This window comes from Leopardus geoffroyi, chromosome A3 (assembly GCF_018350155.1).
Source record: "Leopardus geoffroyi isolate Oge1 chromosome A3, O.geoffroyi_Oge1_pat1.0, whole genome shotgun sequence".
NCBI lineage: Eukaryota > Metazoa > Chordata > Mammalia > Carnivora > Felidae > Leopardus > Leopardus geoffroyi.
In genome coordinates, this window is record NC_059336.1 from 66,104,326 (window position 1) to 66,126,978 (window position 22,653).

At 48.8% G+C, this 22,653-nt stretch overlaps 1 protein-coding gene across 1 annotated transcript; it reads left to right on the forward strand.

The window, feature by feature from the left end:
• Positions 1–3,271: 3,271 nt before the first annotated feature.
• TMEM247 (transmembrane protein 247) lies at positions 3,272–7,708 on the forward strand. The gene is made up of 3 exons (XM_045445940.1): positions 3,272–3,484; positions 4,157–4,495; positions 7,520–7,708. Exons 1-3 carry the CDS (start codon positions 3,368–3,370, stop codon positions 7,706–7,708), a joined length of 645 nt encoding a protein of 214 aa, XP_045301896.1. The 5' UTR covers positions 3,272–3,367.
• Positions 7,709–22,653: the final 14,945 nt, after the last annotated feature.

Sequence of the window (22,653 nt, forward strand, 5' to 3'; positions counted from 1 at the left end):
CAAGTCCCTGTTGGGCTCCCGTATGATCCTGTCTCCCTCGCTCCCTCATGTGACTTTACCATACCCTGCCTTTCCCTGGGCACAGCGGAGGAGGAAAGACCCTCTTCGTGCTGCCAGGAGTGTGAAACCAGGCCAAGGCTTGTGAGACCCATATCCCCAGCTTCCTGCAGAGTCCCCTAAAGGACAGGTGTGTGAAGATCTTACCTCAGGGTAGGGGAAATGGGAGTCATAGATTCCATTTTGCTTTAGAATATACTGCTTTGCTGAAATTGATGCAGCTACATGGAGGTCAGCCTCCTGGGAAAAGGTCAGAGTGGAGAGGGGCAGAGAGCAGAAATGGAGAGGAAAATGGATAATAATTAGCAATTGAGATTTTGCTCATGTAGATCCTTCCCTCTTGCCCGAATTCCACCCACCCTTCATGTTACCTCTTCCACTAAGCCCTCCCTAGCCGCTCCAACCATATTAGCATTGGTCTTCTTACTAACATGACTACATTGCCTTAAGGGCCCCAACTCTTCATCTTGCCCTCTAGCCATACCACATATGTTTTTTACCATACCTTTTACTGTATGTCTTTCCAGTTCTTCCCACTAAAAAGGCAGAGTACATTTCTCCCACCTTTGACTCCCACCTTTGCAGGTAGTGGGCAAACCATATGGGTTTGTCCATATGACCACCTTATATTATTGGCCAATGCCAATAGCTCAAGATGGAGGTGATGATGTGCCAGTTCCAAGGACCCTTGTGCTTCTTCCATTGCCATGAAACGAGCATGCACAGGCTAGCCCACTGTTCCCAAGAAGAGGATGAGGGACATGTGGAAGGAAGTTGCCTTGGGCAAGCCCCCTGGTTGAGCCCAGCCTAGATGAGCCAATTCTTAGATGCCTGAGCTAAATGCATGCTTATTGTTTTATACCACTGAGATTCTATGGTTCTTTGATAGATAGCTAATACAACTACCCATAACACTTATTATGCTTTTTAGTACTTGGTGATTTTTAAAAAATTTATTTGAGAGACAGAGAGAGAGCTGGGGAGGGGCAGAGAGAGAGAGAGAGAGAGAGAGAGATTGAGAATCCCAAGCAGGCTCACACTGCTAGCATGGAGCCTGATATGGGGCTCGAATTCATGAACTACGAGATCATGACCTGAGCTGAAATCTAGAGTCAGACACTTAACTGACTGAGCCAACCAGGCACCCCAGTACTTGGTGACTTTTAATGACAGTTCATTATTTGGTCACACATAATTGTTTCTTTGGGTAGCTCTCTCCTAGTTAAGATCGCCAGATTTAGCAAATAAAACTGGAGGATCCCCAGTTAAATTTGAAGTTCAGAAAAACAAGGAATCATTTTTTAATATAAGGGTGTCCCATGTAATTTTTAGAACATATTGATACTAAAAACTATCTAAAATTCAAATTTAACTGGGCATCCTCTATTTATCTAGCAATCCTACTTCTAGTGCTTAAGGCAGATCAACATCTTACACAATAATCTTGACATAGTTCTCCTGGTCACCATTAAAGTGCTGGGAGGGAAGAGCCATGGTTTTCAAACTGTAAGATTTGCAAGATGGCAGAACTTAAGCACTTTCTCCCCTCCAGTGACAAACCCACTATGATCATGGTGATGATGATGACCATTGCCTTAGCTCCTATAGAGGCAGGTAGCGGGCAAATATACTTTCTTGTCTTCATGTCAGTGCCACAGTGTAGGGAAGTGGCTAAATCTTACCCCCATTTCTAAATGAGTACACCGAGCACCAGACAGATAAAATAACTTTCCCTTGGACAACAGCTAGGGAGAGTAGTAAAGCTAAAACTCAAACACAATCCTTTCTCTTTCCGTAATGCAATTTTGCCTCCAGCTACCAAAAATGCTTTTTGTCATTTTCACAAAACTGAAGAGGGCAAAGTACATTCCCCAGTCTCCCAGTTTCTTTGCTGGTCTCCCTCAATCCATTCTATGAATAATGGGAGTTGTACCAGTGTGCTAGGGCTCCCACGACAAAGTGCAAAGTCACTGGGTGACCTGAACAACAGAAATGTATTTTCTCACTTCTGGAGGCTGGAAGTCCAAGATCAAGCTGCCAGCAGGGCTGGTTCCTTCTGAAGGCTGTAAGGAAAGGGTCTGTTCCAGCCCTGTAGTGGCTAATTTTGTCTGCACCTGACTGGGCCGTGGGATACCCAACTTCTCAGTGTGTGTGAGGGTATTTCTGGAAGAGATTAGCATTTAAATTGGAGGGCTGAGTAAAGCAGAAGGCCCTACCCATTGTGCATGGGCATCATCTCATCCTTTGAGGGCCTGAGTAGAAAAAAGTGGGAGAAAACTAAATTGGTTCTCTCTGCCTGAATGCTTGAGCTGAGACATCGGTCTTCTCCTGGCCATGGACTGGGACTGGAATTCACACCACCAGCTTTCCTGGAGGTCCCACTGGCAGCCAGCAGATCATGCCACTTCTTCACGTGAGCCAATTCCTTATAATAGATCATATATATGTATGGCCCCTATTGGTTCTGTTTCTCTGGAGAACACTGACTACTAACACAAGGCCTCTCTTCTTGGCTTGTAGATGGGCTTCTTCTCCCTTATGTTCACACCACCTTCCTTCTGTGCGTGTCTGTGCCCAGATCTCCTCTTCATATAAGGACATCAGTCATACTGGATTAGAACCTACCCTAATGACCTCATGTTAACATAATCACTTCTTTAAAGGCCCTATCTCTAAATAAGGGCACATTCTAAGGAACTGAGGGGTAGGGCTTCAATATATGAATTTGGAGGGGAGACACAATTCAGCCTATAACAGGGTTTGTGGAGCCAACTGTAACTCATCCCAATACAGTCTGCTTTTAAAAGAGGGACCCTAGCGGGGGATGTGGGGCCGCCTGTGTGGCTCAGTCAGTTACACGTCTGACTCTTGATTTTGGCTCAAGTCACGATCTCATGGTTTGTGAGCTCGAGCCCTGCGTTGGGCTCTGTGCTGAGCATGGAGCCTGCTTAGGATTCTCTCTCCCTCTCCCCTCCCCTCCTCAATCAATAGCCATACATACATACATACAAATAAAAGAGGGACCCAAGGGAAGACATTTCAAATGATGGAACTCTGGGTTTCAAGTGGTGGAATTCTAGTTTCTAAAGCAGTCCCTAGGGTGGCAAAGACTCATCCTGCAGTTCTTCATACTGGACCTCAAAGGTGTGTCACACCCTCTGCCAAAGGGGCCCTAGCAACTAATAGAATGTGGGTTATTATGAGGGCAGGGGATTGTGATGGTGGCCCAGCTGTGGAATCCAGCGAGACCAAATGCCAGCACCTCAAAAGATGTCCTTTGGCTGCAGTTGACAGCATTGTGGTTTTCTGGATGGCAGCAGAGGACAGGGAATCAGTGGAAGCCCGGGGAGCAGGAGAAAGCGGCCCAGCCTTCCCCATGGTGGTGCCTGATGACCCCATGTCTGAAGGGAAGTCAAGGCCTTCTTTGGTAAGGGGGGGGTGCCTCATTTCACTGCCCCAGCCTGTCCCTACACAGGGAGGACAGTGTTGAGGGAACACAGGATCGGAGCTAAGTGCTAGGGGATCCCAGAGAGCTGTTAACAAGAGCAGGTGATGTGAACCCCACCCCCACAACTGGCCCCCAGCTGTCACCAGGGACCAGGTAGCCCTTGATGAGATTGTGAAGTCACTGGAAGCTGGCTTTGGTCTCTCCCGTCTAGCACCCCATTCAGGGCCCTTTCCTCCCTCTGTGACTGGGATCTGGCTCCCCCGTAGCCCTTTTTTGTTGGTCCTCTATGTGGAGGTTCCTCCCTCTGTAGCACAGAGAGGACCGGGTGTATAACTGGCCTCAGAGTTACATAGAGTGGGGGATGGGAAAGTTTCACCAGTGGTGATTGGAAAGTCATCAGGAAGTCAGACTTCTACCTCAATGCCCCAAGCCTCCCCCTGCAACTTCAGGGTGCCATTCCTTCCCGTCAGTGTGCCCTGTCCTTCCGTGTAACTCCAGGTAAGTGCACCTCTGGTTAGAACTCTAGATCCTTACAGGTCATAGCCCTCTTTCACACGCCCCCGCCCCCACTGTGGCCTGGGGCTGTAGATGTGCTGTGGGGGAATGTGGGCGGCCCCAGGCCCCTGAATTGCCCCTTCGCTGCTGCTCCAGGAGGCAGAGTCCCCGAAGCCAGACTCTTCCTACCACTACCTGGAGGAGATGGAAGCTCGCGAGGACGGAGGCTGTCCAGGGCCGCCCAAGTCACTGTGCTCCAAGGCCGGTCCCACCGCCAAGGGCCAGGCGGGCGATGCACCCGAACTCGAAGAGCTGCCTCCGGCCCCGGCCACCCCCGGGACCCCGGGGACCGAGCGCAACGCCGAGATGGAGCTGGAGAAGGTGCGCATGGAGTTTGAGCTGACGCGGCTCAGGTACCTGCATGAGGAGAACGAGCGCCAGCGGCAGCACGAGGAGGTGATGGAGCAGTTGCAGCAGCAGGCCATGCCCCGCCTGGTAGGTGCCGGGAGGGTGGGGGCGCTGGCCAGAGGCCCTCAGGTCCCCCCCGCCCCCCCCCCCCCGCGCCCGAGGGCTGGGGGCTGCCTGCATGGGGAGCCCGCCTGACCTGCTTCACCCCTGCACCCTGTCCCGGGTCCAGAGATGGGTTGCCGGCTGCTTTAGAGCTGCCCTGCTCGGCTAAGATCAACTCTTTAAGGAGAGTTGACCCTGACCCTGGAGGGGGCCCCAGAACCACCTGTCCACCCACCTGTCCGCAGCTTCCCTCCTCAGGGAAAAGTCTTCAACATCTTTTCACCACTCTCTATTCCTCTCTGCCTGTTGTGTGAGAGATGTGAGCCTTCCTGCAGTCTGGCCAGTGGATTTTGATAAAACCATCACCTTCCCCTTATCAGAGCTGTATTGTTTCTGTTCGCTCTGCCTTGTTGCCATCTAAGGCTTAGACATCTTGTGGCAAGAAATGGGCTGCTCTCCCCTAACCTGTACTCAATGGGGATAAAAAAGCCTATTCTTGATTAAATGGGATGTGAAGGACTTAGCACTGTGTGATTGGGCCACCACAAGTCCTAAATTACACAAGACGCCATTGTTTAAGGCAGGTTGCTTAGGCTTTAAAATCAGACAGAATTGGTTAAAACTCTGTTTCTCCTGTGTATGAACTGCGTGGCGTTGGGCGAGTTACGAATCCTCCTTGAGCCTCGCTCTGCCCATCTGGAAAGCAGTACCTACCTCATAGGGTTGCCGTGAGAATTCAGTGATAGGCTGCATGTGAGGTGCCTTGCAATGAGCCTGGCAGATTAGGTAAGCGCTCAATAAATGTTAGCTATTACTGTTTTTATGCACTCACGCAATTCACTTCTTGACCCAAATGCAACAACTTACATTCATCACTTGGCAATTTTATTGGGATGTAATGTATTAGCCATGCTTCCCAGCTCTGGGTCATCCTCAATTCTGAGAAACTTGCCTTCTGTCTTTATCCAAGTCATCACTGTAATTGTTGAGGAGGATATGACCTGAAGTAAATACCACTAAAAGATCTCCCTACAGGTTAGCAATGTTCCATTAATCACCACCCTTGCGTCACATTTTATCCAGCTCACATTTCTCTACCTTGTCCAGAAAAACTATCTTGAAACAGACACACCGTCAAACAGTTTCCCATAATTGTTATTACACTACCTATAGAATTTCCCTAATTGACGGGTCAATTTTTTTTCCCTAAGAAAATGAGATTGGTTTTGCATGATTTGTTTTCAATGAACACATGCTGGCTTTTAACAATTAATCATTTTTTTCTTGCTCACAAAATGCCTGCTTAATTATACACCGAATGGTTTTGCTAAGCCAAGTCAAGCTGATGGAAGTGGGATCTCCAGAATCCCATCTTTTTTACTCCCTCTTTAAAGAAAAAATAGAACAAACATTTGCTTGTCTCTAAGATGCTGGCACATTCCTCAGATTTTTGATTTCTCACAGGTAAGTTCCATGTCCAGGCTTGGGATTTTATTCTCAGTATCCTGGGATAAAATGTGTCCCGAGTTGGACACTGAAACTACTTAAAGCACCTGTGGTTAAGGTACTGTGCCTTTGCTCTATGCTTCCTTCTAACCATATTTGTTTTCCCTTTTTTTAGTTTGAAAAGCTTACTCTTGTTGGATGAGCTGAAACCCTGGGTGTATGGCCCTATCTGCTGTCTGTCTTCTGCTCAAAAGATAGACCGTGGAAAGTGTTGTGAAAAGTCTAAAAGGTTTCACAAATGCATGTCTGGTTGTCAATATCATAATTATCACCCATCAGCATTTTAGACTGAAAGCATATGCTGGCTGCTTTGGGGCCTCTGGAAATCCATGGACCCAGAGCCATAGCAGGTCTATAGGTGCCCAGTAGGGCCCATGCAGCCACCCCTCCCTCTAGAACACTGGGTTTCTTCCTCTGCTCTTCAACCTGCCTTACTATTCATTTTGGAAATGGCATCCCTGGAGTCATTTTCTGCCCCCTCGGGTTTATTTATTTGCCCTCACATTGTATGTGGTTACTCCAACAATGGTGTGTCTGAAACTGCTGTCTTTCTTAATCGTCTACAAAAGTATTTTACATGTTGTGCATTTATTGGCAGGTAGAGAGCTGACTTGATTTTTAAGCCCCTCCCCACTCTCTTTTTCTGGATGAATGGGTGGGTAGATCGATTTCATTGTATTGAAAAGTATCTCTGTCTGTTTCTAGCCAGCTTGGGGTATCACAGCTCCTGCCATCTGCCTGCTTACAAAAAAACATGGCATGATTTTAAAAGATATTTTAAAGAATAAACCATGGGTGATGCCTTCTTAACTACAGATCAAAATAGTTATATCAGCTTTTTTGCTGTACTTCGATGTTGATGCTTTCTACAGTTAAAATGGAGGCTTGTTGGATCTCAATTCTATAGATTCCAGAAATGAGCAGCAAGAACACAGGCAGAATCAGCCAGAACTAACTTGAGCTGCTTTCCTCCTCCTCAATATCGTGAGGGTTTAGGGAGGCTCTATCACCTGTCTCTCACGACCTATCCCCCAGGGAGACCCAACCTCAGAAACAGTCACTTGCGCCCAAGGGACATCCTCTCATTGTGCCGCTGTCCAGAAAACAAGGCCGAGTGTCAGGGCAAACCATGCAGAGAACATTCCCAAGAACCCAGCATCCAGATCTGGGGATCTCAGAGTCAGAGAGAGACTGCCACCTGTGTGACTCAGCCACAGCACAGAACGCACAGAGAAGGGAAGGTGTCACCTGGAGCCTGGCTCAGGAAGGCTAAAGGCAGACTCAAGAAGTGAAAACCCATGAGTTCCTCCACGTGCCAGTGACCTGACTAGGAATGTTTCACTTCTCGGTCCACTCTTCCTCTTGCAGTCTTGTGAGCGGGGGATGAGGAAGACAACCTGCCCCAGGTCCCATTCCGGAGGGGACAAGAGCAGGACTGACACACAGACCTGCCTGGCACCCGAGCCCGGTTTGGCCAGCTCCACTCTCTTCTTTCCCCCACAGTTCTCCGGAGGCCTCCAGGACCTCCTGCTCCCCCAGAACCAGTTTGCCATGTTCCTGTACTGCTTCATCTTTATACACATAATCTATGTCACCAAGGAGATGGTCTTCTTCCTCTTCTCCAAGCACTACCTGTTCTGCATCGCGGCCATTCTGCTCTGTTTGATTAAAACTTTATGGTCATACTTCTAGGTGTTTTCGCTCCCTCCATCACTGGGAACCTCCATGGGTAATTAGGACATGATCCAAGTTGGCCTGTGGCCTCCCTGCCTCCTCCTTCCCTCATACGAGCCTCCCTCCAATCAGAACTGGCTGTTAGGAAAGGCTCTGTTGTCAACCATTTACATATTAGTGTGAAGAAACGCATTCAGGCCTCGTTCTAAGCCTGGGTTCTCAGTGTGGTTGAGGATACTTTACGCCCTAAGAGGAGGACTTCAGAAGTTATCAAGCTAGGGAGGTTTCTAGAGGGAGAAGGGGTTTGGAAAGCCTTGTTAGGATCACAGGAATCATAGTATGACCAGGTTGGTTCGGGATCCACCACATCTATTCATTTGCACAGATCTTCTCTGAGGTGGAGGATGCTGTGGTAGGCTCGCGGATAAGCCCCCCCAAAGATGTGCCTGTCCCAATCCTCAGAACCTGTGAATTCACCTTAACATAGTAAAAGAGACTCTGGGATGTGATTAAAGGCCTCCCAATGGGGAGATAAGCCTGGACTATTCCACGGGTCCAACGTAATCACAAGGGTTTTGCAAGAGGGAGACAGGAGGGCGAGAGAGAAGGGGATGTGACCTTGGAGAAGTGGAGGTTGGAACGAGCCAAGGAATGCAAGCAGCCTTTAGAAACTAGAAGAAGCACAAAAATGAATTTTCTCTGAGAGCCCCCAGAAAGAACATAACTCTGCCAACCCATTTTAGACAGACCTGTAGACTGCCATAACTGTAAAGAGAATAAATCTGTGTTGCTTTAAGCCGCTAAGTGGGTAGTACTGTGTTACAGCAGCAACATGGAACTAATACAGGAGCCAAGACTCCCCGAGCTCTTTCCAGCTCCGCACACATGTCAGGAGAGCAGCGCCAGGCCATGGGCAAGAGTTGGTTTAACACTGGGCATGAGCAGGACAGTACAGTCAGTCACGTAGGCGAAGAGCCTACCCTCAGGCAACAGGCAGTTCAGAGAAAGCCTCTGAAGCCCCAGGGAGCCCAGGACAGGCCTGTCAGAATCTGATAGACAAAGGCTATCCCTACCTCTGAGCAGTGCTTGCCTGGGTGAGACTTCGAGAGCAAAGTCCCCGCCTGCTCCCAGGGGACTGGGGCAGGGAGGCTCTAATGCCTGACAGGGCCCAGAGCAAGTCCGCAGTGCTCATTAGTGAAAAGTAGGAGGAGAAAAAAAAAAAAAAAACAGGCCACACAGCTCAACCCTCAAATCCCAAACACACACACACACACACACACACACACACACACACACATATACACACACGCAGATGCATAGCAAATAAGCAGTTGTCCATAACAGCGACACACACAGTCCCCCCACCCCCAAATAAACAGGCAGCAGCAATGAAAAGGAGCCGACTTTGAACATTAGAGGGTCCAGAGTAGGCACAAAATGGGGTTCCCGGTATGTATGTAACAAAGAGTTCAACTCCCCCATCGCCAATACCCTACCCCCCTCCACCCTCTCTCTCACACACACACACACACACACACCACTGCTAGCAGGCCGTCAGCTGCTCCGGCCCCACCAGCCCTGCCCAGGGAGGACTGGCACCTGGCTAAGGTACAGGAGGCCCTCGGGAAAATGCAGCAAACTGAACGAGGGTGGACACAGTTCTGTAATCAGTCAAGGCTGTCATAACCCCTCTTTTTCTGGGGCACAGATCTCAGCCTTGAGACGGACGAAAGAATACAGTTCTGTCTCATCGGGCTCTGTGAGAGATACTCAGTGAAGACACATGAAAAAAAGAGCACCGCCCTGGGACTCGATGTCCTAACACATTATTGTGCCACGTGAGTCTGCAGTGACTCATCATTTCCCGCCCAGCTCGGGGCACCACTCCAATTCATAGTTGCATGCACCACGTATTTACCTGAAAGTAGGAAAACTCTCCTTTCTCGTTAAACTTCGAATGATAGGTGTTTTTGCTATGGGTCCTCTCTCACACTCATCTTATTTGATCTGGAGTGGAATTGAGGTAAGAGGAGAAGGAAATCAGGGTATCAAAAAGATTTAAGGTCCAGGTATTTGTTATAGCAGATGGAACTGGGAGTTTGTGAAAAATACCAAGTGCTGGGGTGCCTGGGTGGCTCAGTCGGTTGAGTGTCTGACTTCGGCTCAGGTCACGATCTCACAGTTCGTGAGTTCGAGCCCCGCGTCGGACTCCGTGCTGACGGCTCGGAGCCTGGAGCCTGCTTCGGATTCTGTGTCTCCCTCTCTCTCTGCCCCTCCCCTGCTCATGGTCTGTCTCTCTCTCTCTCTCTCAAAAATAAATAAACATTTGAAAAAAAAAAAAAAAAAGAAAAATACCAAGTGCTAAAAGGCCATTTAGTTCTTTGCCCTGTTGCCAGGTAAATTGGACTTAAATACATCCATTTTCCTTGCAAATCTTCAGAGAAAGACTTAATTAACTCCCTCGAACAGTTAATTTAGCATCCCATCCTTAGAAGGGGCATGAAATCTCCCTTCTATTCCTCGTCCTGTGACTGAAGACTGAAGCTGGTAGTGTCAGATCTGCCCTCTGGGAAAATGAGAACAGCTCATGGTCACTCCCCAAACGTGGTAAAGTTCTCCTGGTTCAAATTCAGAGCAGAAAATCAGAAGGGAGAGAGATGAACGTGGAGAGAGCTGTACAACATAGGAAGAAGGCACAGTCAAGGGGTTGCAAACAGACAACATCCAAGAATATCTCAAACACCTCCAACGTGCCAGGCACTTTGCTAAATGCTTTATGGAGACGCTCTTCAAACCCTGGAAGGGTTTACTATCTCCATTTCACAGATAAGGATACTGAGGCTCAGAGAGGTTAAATAACTTACCTGAAATCGTCTTAGATCTCAAGTCTGACTCCTAAACACGTGATCTTCCTACATGACTATGCTCCCATGATCCTGCCTTGAAGGATTTCACAGCCTTGCTGGCAGGATGAGGTTAACATACATGAAAATGTCGCACACAGACCTTAGTGATGAAGGAAATCAAAGGAGAGTTTCCTGGAACCCAGGGTGATAGGAAGACCTCTCAAAAGAGCAGCCCACAAGAGCAGGTAAGCCCGGGATAGGCAGAGAGGAAGAGAGGGAATTCACACAAACTAAGGTCAGGACGGGAGTGTATACACAGTGTACAGAAGAAAGAGAAGGCTCATTCTGCTCCAATAAATGGTGTGAAGGGTAAGAGGCCTGGAAAATTGATAGGAGGCCAAATGTTATGGTCTTGAATGTTGGTCTGAGGAATATGAACTTCATCCCTTGGGAAACAGAGAATAGTGTAGTGTGAGATAGAAACCTCCCTCAAAAAAAAAAAAAAAAAGACTTCCTTTCCCCCTCTCTCCTGGGGACCATGTTCTTGCCTTGACCACGTGGAGGACTGCATTCAGCTGTAAAAGAAACTCAACCAAAGTGGCTTCACCATATAGTGACTTATGTTTCTCACATACTCAGAAGTCCCAGGTAAGACAGTCTGCGACTGGTGAAATTGCTCTAGGAAATCAGAGGGGACCCAGGCTGCTTTTTCCTCCACCATCCTTAGCACTCAGCTTTTTTTTTTTTTTTAATTTTTTTTTTCAACGTTTATTTTTTTTGGGACAGAGAGAGACAGAGCATGAACGGGGGAGGGGCAGAGAGAGAGGGAGACACAGAATCTGAAACAGGCTCCAGGCTCTGAGCCATCAGCCCAGAGCCTGACGCGGGGCTCGAACTCACGGACCGCGATATCGTGACCTGGCTGAAGTCGGACGCTTAACCGACTGCGCCACCCAGGCGCCCCAGCACTCAGCTTTTATCCTCCTCATCCTATGGCCTTCAGCCCCATGATTATAAAATGGTTGCTGCTGCCCCAAGTACCACATCCACAACTCCAGTTCAGAAAAGAGAGGAAAGAAAAGGGGCAGCTTTTAAAAGCTTTCTAGAAAGACTCACCCAGAGACTTCTGTTTACATCTCATTGGTCAGACTGGGTCATGTGGCTGCTCTTAGCTGCATGTTTTCTGAGATGGGAAGTTTCTTACCTGCGCACCGTTGCAGCCTTGAACAAAATTAGGATTCTGGGGAGGGAGAATTAGTGTGGGGGAGGGAGAGATGGATATCGAAGAATCAAATAACTATGTCTAGCATAGCCTGCTTTCTTAGACCCAGCTTCCACTCCCAGCCCTGCGCCGGTCTTAGTGGGGTTGAGACATGGGTTGGGGGCACAGTTGTGGCCAGTCCGGGCCTGGAGCACTGCAGCCCTACAGCCCAAGGCGGCATTCACATACCACAGCAGGAAGGTCACAGACCTCTCCTCTGGACGGGCGGCTGGAGCAGCTCTGCCTTCATCTTCCTGACCTCTGCCTGAGGCCCCAAGGCCCTACACATCCAGGACAGCAGCCCTGGCTGGGGCCGGGGCACTAGACGGTACACCCCTCTGTGCTGAGTGCCCTCAGCACAGCTGCAAGATGCAAGTTTGCTCCTAGAGTCCCCCCCCCCAAGTCCCAGATTCCACAGAACTGAGCCCAGTGCCCCCACTCCCCGTCTCGTCTCTCCGGTCAGTCCCCTCACCCCAAGCTGCCAAAGACTGAGGGTATGACAGATCCTACGCCTTATAAAGGGCCACTCAGCTTTAGTCCAAACAAACACTAATAGTTAACTTTCAGGCAGGCTTCCGGAGGGAAAGATAGAAGAATCTTTCCTGTTCCCCAGATGGAATCACACAAGTCGCTACCCCAAGCCCAAGGACAAAAGCAGAATTCTGAAGACAGCTGGAATCTGCAGGAGGGAAGAGGGAACAGGCTTGGTTCCAAAGGCCACTTCCTGGCCTCTCTTTTTCTAATCTCACTTGAGCAGGTGACTGCAAGCAAGCTGGCTAAGGTTTCTAGGCTTCATTTGGATGACCTGTAAATTACCGAAACTCTTAGTGAGGGAGAAAAGGACCAAATCCTAGGGTCTGACTTCAGAATTCTGATTTAACTGAAACGATCTGGGTTCAGTCGCTTCAAAAGTGCTCCAGTTGATTGCAATGTGCAGCTGTATTGTAAAAGCCAACTCCTGGCTGCTCTACCTGTGATCTGAAGACCGGCAGCTTCAGCATTGCCTGGGGCATCGTAGAAATGCAGCATCCCAGCCCCAGCTGCCCAGACCCCACCGTTAACTGCTCCATTTGACAATATCCCCAGGGACTCTCAGGGGAAGTATTACTGTAGGTGATGCAATTCAATTCAATTCAACCTGTCCTCTGTTATGAAGATACTGCTCTTGGCCTGGAGGATCTTCCAGAAGGGGATGTGGAGGCGAGATGGGAAGGAGAAAGAGGACGACTGAGCCTGTAGCCCCTAGAAGTGCTGAGGGGGAGGGGGGGCAGGCCACCAACATCTGGCACAGCCCAGGGTGGCCTTGTGTCCGCCCCTCCTCCCTCTGTGCCTTTTCATGAGCCCTGGCTCTGGGCTTCTGAGGAACCAAATGATTTATCCCAGCACTCAGGGATTTACCAGAAACTTCCGGAATCCCCCCAGGCCTGTCTCTGCCTCTGTCCCTTTTTTGATCTAGCTTCTACACGTGTAGCTTGGGAAAATCTTGCTAATATGCATTCATTCATTATTTAAAGGTTGCCACTGTTCCTTCAGGAAGGTTAAGCATGATTAAAAGATGGGATTTTTCCACAGGGCACAGCAGCAAAGCTAGGGCTCCCGCATTTTTTCAGCTGTTTTGGCCAAGCCTTGTTGCATAATTTAAAGTCTGTGACTTATTTAGATTTAATTAGCCAAAGGAGCAGCAGCTGAGGCTCACTAGTCAGTATTTATTAAGCGCCCTCAAAGGGTTTGGTAGCTCTTTAGAGCAAAGAGCAGGATCAGCTTTGGACTTGCAAATTACCCACCCTTAGGCAGGAGGGGGTCACAGATAGTGCCAGCAGGTAGCACTTTTGTTTCTCAAGGAGAACAAAGGGGTGGCATCAAGGAGCCTATGGTGAAGGGACAAATACTCCCATAAGGCCTTTTCCTCAGCGGTGAGTTGGTGGTCTTAGCTGTCACAAGCTGTAGTGACAGGTACGGATGATGGGGGGAGGAGGGGGAATGGATAATGCAGAGCTATACAAATGGGAGGTGCTAGTGAGAGAGGAGCAGGGAATGTGTCCTGACTGCCACCTGACTGGGAGAGCTAGGGGAAGTGGGGGGGGACAGGCTCCCGATTTGTGGGGCCCAGCGTGAAAGGCCAATGCCAGGTTCCTTGTTCAAAAGAGCCTGGAAACCAAGTGTACCCTCCACCCCCACAATGGCAGCGGTTCCCAAGCACAGCAGGGATCACAGCCCTGACGGTAAGCCCATGAGGCCAGACCTGGAGGTAGGTGAGGAGACTCTCAGGGTATAGAGGCTATGTCCCAGGCCACCCCATCAGCCAGAGGGAGGGGAGCGGGCTCTGTGCCTTTTGAAAAGGTGCGAGGACCCTGGGAGCAGACTTGGGGGGCTGAGTCTGGTGATCTGTGGGGAGGACAGGACTTCTCCCGGGCCACGTGGACCCCTTGTCCACCCACTGGCTCTAGAAGCAGAGTCTGGGCAGGAGGAAGCTCCAGGCTAGCAGCTGCTAATCACAGGACTCAAGAAACCTCAGGCCCTCCAAGTCTTCCTCCAGGGCATTTCCCCCTCTTGGCCTCTGCCCCCAGCCCCACTCAACTAATCATTTTTCTCTGGACTCAAAAATCCCAGAACAGGAGGAAAAAAACCTCCATTTTTTACCCCTATGAGCCTCACTGTATCAAATGACACAGTCCTTTTCCCTCAAACTTTTCATCAAAGGAGCCATTGTAGGGTCCTGGTGCAGAGAGCAGGCTTTGGAAGCCAGCCACCAGGAAGCCCTGGAGAAAGTGCTGAGCAAGGCGACCCTGGATGAGAAGGGGGGGGGGGGGTGAGGCGGGCAGGGTGTTTCAGGGAGCTACTCTCCACGCCGGAAGGGCCCGTGCACGCAGAGGGGGCGGGGCTCTCAAACACAGAGCAGCTCTTCTCCAATAACCCTGGCCAAGTTGCCAGAGCGGCTAATACCTAATACCTGGGGACTTAACAGTGCTTACCGAAAAAATGAACAATCCACTGAACAAAAGGCTGCAATAGGCAACCTGAGACAAGCTGGGAGAGCTAAAGCATTGTGTGAAGGCGTCTGGAGAGGGGGGCACACACTTACTCAATACCCACTGTGCATTCTGCCCTGTCCAGTGTGCTCTGTGTCTATTTCATCTGAGGCCACTCCCCAGGGAGCACTATTCCCATCCCCACTCTGCATATTGGAAAACCCACTCAGGGAGGTTCAGGATTTGCCTGAGCTTACTCAGCCAGAAGGTGGCAGAGACCAAGTGTGGCAAGGAGAAGGAGCTAAAAATTGATTTAAAAAGAGCAAATCTATGTCTTGTCCATTTGGGTTTGTGGATGAAAATTCAGAGCTTCTTTGATAACACATATGAAGAGTACTGTGTATTTCCAATCATCTTGCGCAGGCCCACTGGGTCCCTCCAAATATGTATATCTAGGGGTAGCAGCTTCAAAGCTATTGGCTTAAAAAGCTACCTTTCTGTTCTACCCAGTGTCTCCTTTCCTCCCACCAAAGGCTGTGGAGGGAACTGTCTTTCTTTGAGAGGGGATGAGGATGTAAGTCCTCACTCACTGGCCCACCTGTTCCACACATACCCACCATTTTCTTGGGAGGGGAGTGGGAGATCGGCACTCAAAGCCCTGGAGAGCCGCCTCTGGACCCCACCCAACATCCTCTACTGGATCCCTCAAATCACGTGAGAGTCTGTAGCTGGCCTGGGAGTCTTCCCTCTTGAATCAGCCATGCCTGGCTCTGTTAAGAACAGGGTACCATGACAGGTGTGTAAAAGAAGAGGGAGGTGGGGGCGCCTGGGTGGCACAGTCGGTTAAGCGTCCGACTTCAGCTAGGTCACGATCTCGCAGTCCGTGAGTTCGAGCCCCGCGTCGGGCTCTGGGCTGATGGCTCAGAGCCTGGAGCCTGTTTCCAATTCTGTGTCTCCCTCTCTCTCTGCCCCTCCCCCGTTCATGCTCTGTCTCTCTCTGTCCCAAAAATAAACGTTGAAAAAACAAAACAAAACAAAACAAAAAAAGAAGAGGGAGGTGATCAGACCCAGAGAGGAATCTTAGGGTTTACTCTCACTGACTTTCACTTCTGGGTGATTTCTATATCCTCACAAACACAAAGCACCTGCCACAACTCTCCCACCCAGCCCACATCAGAACTGGCCTGAGTGGGTTCCTAGAAAATGATGAGTTTTGACTGGAAGACCCTAGAAACACAGCAAAGTGTAGAAAGCCGATATCAGGCTACCTTCAGAGGAACTCCAGATAACTGCCCTAAGCAAACCACACACTGCAGAACAATCCTGATTCTCAAAACAAATCAGCTAGGGCAGGAATCAAAAGCTGGGGTGCCCAGAGGGCCCAGGTGGAGCAGGCAAAACAGGGAAATTGGTCAGATGTGTGGCTAACAGGAAATGATGAGCCGGTGCAACTGAGGCAGCCCCTACTCCCCTCCCCCCACCCCCATTTTCACCATGTAAAGATGCTGGGTCCCTGTCCAGGTCAAGAACAGCCAGGAATCCAGTCTTTTTTTTTTTTTTAATGTAATACCTGCTGATTTTGAACTGTTGGTTTGTGTTTTTTTGTTTTGTTTTGTTTTGCTTGTCATACTATGGACCTAACAAAAGTCTGTGGGCCAGGCCCACTGGCTCACAATCTCTGAACTTGAGATGTGATTTCCCTTATGATACAGTCTCTGTTTCACTCAGAGACCTGCTGGGGGATTTCTTGAAACAGAAAGCTTTCCTAGTACAAAAATAGAATGTGATTCACTCCAGCAGTGTTTAAGCACGGAAGCAGCAGTAAGGGATCCTTCTCCACAACTGCCTCACCTTGAGGTGTTTCAAGAGACAGATCTCTTAATGCATTTCAAATCCAGTTAGAGTGGCAAAAATCTAATTTCTGTACAACTTCTTGAAGGAAGATGGGAATTTGGCTCAAGCCTGGATTAGGACTGAAGCAGGGGCAGGGCAGGGGCCTGGAAGCAGGTAAATGAGACAGGAGAGTGTATTGGGGGTGGAGGGCTAGGCTGGGTACCAGGCTGAGTGATGTGGAAGGAGGCTGGCAAAGGCTCTGTGAGGTTGGTCAGACAGAGTGGTGGGGCCTGGGGACCAGAGCCAGCCAGAGAGGGGACGAGGATGAGGGAGCATCATTAGTTGTCATGGTGACAGAGGAATAAGGAAAGGGGGAGAAAGAGTGAGGGGGATCTGAGAGAAGAGCTATGTTGTGCTGCTGCCTACAACCAGCTCTCTCCTCTCCACCCAGGCTCCTTGTCTATGACTCTCCTCTGGTCCCTCCCCCACCTGATTCTGCTCATCACTGGCACAGATAAATTACTATGAAATTACATCCAGGACATTTAGATTTGAAACATGGGGAGAATGGACCAGTATCGACTTACTGTGCCCCTGGGTCTCCAAAAGGCCTCTTGAATTAACAATAGGTTCTCCATTGTCCTGCCATAAAGCCTATAATTCCACCAACAGGGCAAAATTTCTTGGATAAGGATTTGTTCATGTTCAATTACAAACCCTCATTAGGAAGGCTAACATCCTGGATATCAATTTCTAGAATCTCATAAGGAATTAGTCTATCACATGGAGCAGGGGTTTCTACTTCAGCCTAGGCATGTCTACCAGTAGGTTCAGACATATTTGAACATGTATGATAAACTCATGTGGCTGACCCCAGATAGGCCAGTTCATAGGATGGTTTCCAGTGATATCTGCTGTGCATATCCAGCATTTATTTCCCCTTGATTTTCTTTTGGAGCGCTCCCTATTCCCTAAGCTTAGTCCATGAGGTACAGGTGCACTGATTTCCAATCAAGGGTGGGCCTAAGACCCAGACAGCCAATCAGAGCTTTCCACCTCCTGCTCCAAATGATTAGTTCATGTGTGGACACATGACCCAAGCCTGACCAAGGAGTCTCAAACCTGGGACTTTTGCTAGAGGTCCTGGGAAGATAAGCTCTGAGCGAGTAGACCGTATGTCCAGAGCAGCTGGTGGCCATCTTGTTCCATTAGGGGAAAGCCTGCCTGAGAATAAAGACTACAAAGAGAAGAGTAGAGCCAAGAAGAGATAAGGAGACACTGACAGGGAGACAGGTGGGGAGGAGGAGGAGGAGAGAGAATAAAGTGAGTCCTTGTTGGCATGATTTGAGCCCCTAGATCTTCCAAAAATGAGAAACATCCCTAACCTTTTCAGTTGCTTTTAACATTGATTTGAATTGGGTGTCTGTCACTTGGAGCCAAGTGTTTTGAGTCATGTAAAGGCTTTCCCATTTGGCTAAATAAAGGAGGATTGTATGAGTTGGAAATACGGCAATTCTTGCCAGCCTGTCCTGTGGAGAAAGATGTGGAGATGAACCTAAACCAGGGAGTCTAGGAGACGTGGAGAGAGGTGGAATTCTCATGTGCGCAACCTCAGCAGGAAAGGGAGCCATCTCCCCACTTCTTGAGGGAAGACAGCCCTGCTCTGGCACTATGAGGGGTTGAGGCACTGGTGACAGGGCCAGGGGAAATGGCTGCGGATCCTCACTGTGAGGGGACCTCCTGGGGGAAGCTCCGTCCACCCACCCCCCACCCACCGGGCAAGCATAGGCTGTGCACTACCAACATACAGAGCCCTCACAAGAGGATCCAGGAAAAGACTGTGAAAGGTCTGGAGCAACCCAAATGTCCATCAACTGGTGGGTGGATAACTAAAACATGGGATATCTGTAAAATGGAATATTATCTGGTGACAAAAGGAATAAAGCACTAACACATGGTATGACATGAATGAACCTTGAAAATACTATGCTAAAGTGAAAGAAGCCAATCACCAAGGACCACATGTTGTATGATTCCATTTATATGAAATGCCCAGAATAGGCAAATCTATAGGAAGAAAGCAGCTTAGGGTTGGGGGAACAAGGGAATTAGGGTGAGATGCAGGGTCTCTTTTGGGGTGATGAAATGTTCCAAAATTGATTGTGGCGATGGTTACCCAACTCTGAATATACAAAAAACCATTGAATTCTACACTTTAAGTGGGTGAGTTGTATGGTATATGAATTATATCTCGATAAAGCTGTTACCCAAAAAAGGTCTTGAAATTCCTATCCAGTCAGTGTATGGCGGGGGTGAGAGTGGGGAGGGGGGCAGCCTCCAGAAGGCCCAGGGCACATCTTGCAGCTGCTGCTACCTGGGGAGTCATTTCTTCCCTTAGACCCAAAGTGCTCTGGGCTGGCACCTTAAGAAGGCTCCATTCTGGCTCATCCCTCCCCCTGGGGTAAGGAGCCTGTGGGGTCGAGTGGACATATCCACCCCACTCACACCTTAGACCTAGACCATAGCCTGGGTATACAGGACCCAGAAATTCCTTGCCCAAAAGGCCCCAAACCTTTTTTTTAGATCCTGCAGTCCTGTGCCCCAGGTCCATCTTCCCAGGGTAGACTGAATTGGGGGTAAGCATACAAGGGGTATGATTAGAATGTGGATACATAGGCTGGAATGCCCCTATCAGGCCCCTCAAATGGTGAGACAAGCTAGGAGTGAGAAGAGAAGTGGCACAGGCCATGGGCCATGAGTAGGGGGTTGGGGGTCCTGTTCCAGTATGGTGATCTGAGGAGTCTGAGAATTCTCAACTCAAACTTGATCTTCCAGGTCAGTATGAAGACATATTTTTCAAGATAAGAGTTTTGAACATTTAACAATTGTTGGCTTGCTTTATTGTTGTAAGATATTTAAATATATAGTTTGTGTACCTGCATTTGTCCTCTGGCACTGGACCCCACAAATAGAAAGATCTGGCCTGCTGGGAGATGCTACGTTTAAGGGGGAAAAAATCTTTTAGAGCTTTTCTTTCTCATGAATCCTGGTGTGGGGTATTCCCAGACTGCATTTATCAATTTGGGAGACACAGTTGATAGATCCCTTGCTCCAGGCTGAAGAGAAAGCTGACGTGTGGCTGCCTACAACCTGGAAATTTAAAGTCGCCTCTCAACGTCTTTCACCTGAGCTTACGGCTCAGGCCCTTAGTAAGGTGCGGTCGGAAGCTGGGGAGGCTCCGTGAGCCATACTGAGGACTCCCGTGTCCATCTGGCTCTCTTTCTTTTTTTTGTTTTTGTTCTTGATTTTTAAGATATGATGTAATAGGGTTCCAGCAAGGAATAATAGCAGAAGCTCACGAGAAACATCAGAGGGCAGGGCTGGGGCAGGCCAGAGAGTATTCATTCATCTTTTTTCTATATCTTTCTGATGGCTGAAAATCCTGGGGGATCCTATGTGAATGCCCTTGAGGTTGGACCTGCAAAGATATATGGTTTCTGTCCTCCAAGAAGAGGACACCTGGTTGAGGAAATAACACTGACACTAAAATCACTAAAACAATATCAAAATACCATCAATATAATTTAGGGTGTGACACGAAGTGTTCTCAAGACTAGAGATCATCTTGTCCAGAGTTTCTCCTGGCCACTGTTGACATTTTGAGCCAGATAATTCTTCGCTTGCCGGGGGGGGGTCAGAGGTAGGGAGCTGTCCAGCCCATTGTAGGTTATTTAAGAGCATCACTGGCCTCTACCCACTAGATGCCAGTAACAGGCTCCCCATTTTAGTTGTGACAGCAATAAATGTCTTCAGACCTCACCAAACATCCCCTGGGGGAAGGGGGAGGGTCAAAACTGTCCCCAGTTGAGAACTGCTGCTCTAATGTAAATCCCGGCCCATCGTCTCCCCGTCTCCCCGTAGGATTAACTTCAGTCTATAGACTGAAGACATCACAGGAAGCCAGAGGAGGGGGAGATGAGAGTGGGGCAGAGGAGCTTGGCTCTAGGAGGAGGAAGTGGCATCTGAACTGGGCCACAAAGGAATGGGGAGGATTCCAGGTAGGGGAAACAGTGTGCTCAGAGGCAAGAGCATACCCCACATGGCCATGCAGGTGTGTGTGCAATGCCCAAAGTGCCCAGCTGAGGGGACAAGTGGGAGGTGAAATGCAGCCCACCCTCCCCCAGCCAAGCCAGGCCCCTGGGCACCGGGCTGTGTCAGCCCAGAGGAAAGGGAGCCTTTTTCCTAGTACAAAGGTATCTTGTGTTCCCCACCTCATAGGCTCATGATGCTGGATCTGTCCAGAGGGGGCCCTTTTTCTAATGACACACAAGCGCCACAGAGGCCAGCCAAGGCCCTGCAAACGAGCATGCCTTGGGATGGAGAGGAGAGGCAAGCCAGTGAAGTAGCCCTCACTCCATCAGGGGCTCTAGTTTTCTCTGGCCCTGGGTGGCCACTGCACTTCTCCACTCTGGTCTGTGGGGACCCCGCCCTGCCCTGCGGGGGCCCTGCATGGAAGAATGACCAGAAGTTCTTTCAAGAGCTCAAAGTAGGCTGAACCCAAAGGAGAAGGAAAGCTCTGAGAGAAGAGCCTGGACCTGGAGTCAGACCGCAGCCAGTGTGTGGGTTGGGATCACTGCTGCTGCCACCCCTCCGTGGAAAGGCCCTGCAGTTAGGCAACCACTCCTCAGGGAGGAACCTCTGCCCACAAGTACCTCCCCTCCTACAAAGAGACATTCAGAACCTCCAGAAACCCCTTGCCCCATCACTTCCCTTTCTCTGCCCATCCAGCCAGCAGTGGGCCAGGAGAAACCAGGGTACAGTGCTCTTGGAGGTACACGAACATGGTCACAGGGCACATATTTTGGCATGGGTCATTGTAAGAGCCTCACAGGGTGAGCCTTCAGCTTCCACACACTCCTCCCCCTCGGGTGTGCTGCCTGGGCGCACGGAGGTCACTGAGGTCACGGTCCAGGGATGCTGCTGGTTCCCCTCCCACTTCCCATTTCATAATCACCCTTCTGCCACTTCTCAAAAGAAAGGCATTCTTCTCACCCATCCCAAATGTTACCATGGTGCACTGACTTGGGGAAAAAATGGATGGTGCAAGGAAGCTTCAATCTGAATCCTGGTATCCGTGTTGAGGAAAGGAATGACTAATGACTAGGTAAATCAACAAAGAGCTTCCAATTCTCTGCTTTCATTCAAAGTGAAGGAGAATCTCTTCTCATTGTCAGCTGATAGATTTTCAATGACCCACCCACATGATCTTTGACATATAACTCAAAAGGAATTTATAAAATTGATTGACATTGCTGTAACAAAACTCCTTATATTCCTTTGTACTTCTGTGAAAAGGTTTCTGAGGTCAGCACTTGCATCTATTAAAACACACACACACACACACACACACACACACACACACACAAATAGAATTACTGCTGAACCCTGACTTCATCTAGCAATGAGCAATATTCATCCATGGATATATGAACTAATTGGGGCAGGAAAAAAAGCTTCATCTCTTTAAGAAATGTATTTCCAATTAAGCTTTTTTTATGCTTCCTTAGAATCTATTAAAATTCCTAATAGCATTTGTTTTGATTAATTGTTCACTAGTTGTCATGGTACAAACCCAGATAGAATATTCTCTAATATTTAGAATCTATGGTCACAGGAAATTTAAAAAATTAATTCATTTTACATACATAGTTTTAGGAGAGAAGTATGATAAGGTGATACATAAAAGTCATTCAATCATAAAAATATAGGAGGATAAAATTCTGGAGGGGAAGTAGAATGAAAATATAAACTCAAAGGAAAAAAGAAAGGTGACATTTTCCCTACTGTTAAGAACTTCACAAATTCTTTTAAAAGGATGGTGGTGGATAGTCAGTCACTATAGTATTTCATTTGGAGATATTTTTCAGAGTTCTAAGATAGTTTTATTTTTTAGTGCACACACCGGAGAGCACACCTTATGTAACTATACCATGAAAAAAAAATTGAATGTTTGCTCCCACAAATGTGCAAGGGGTGGTACCTAGATTTTCACAA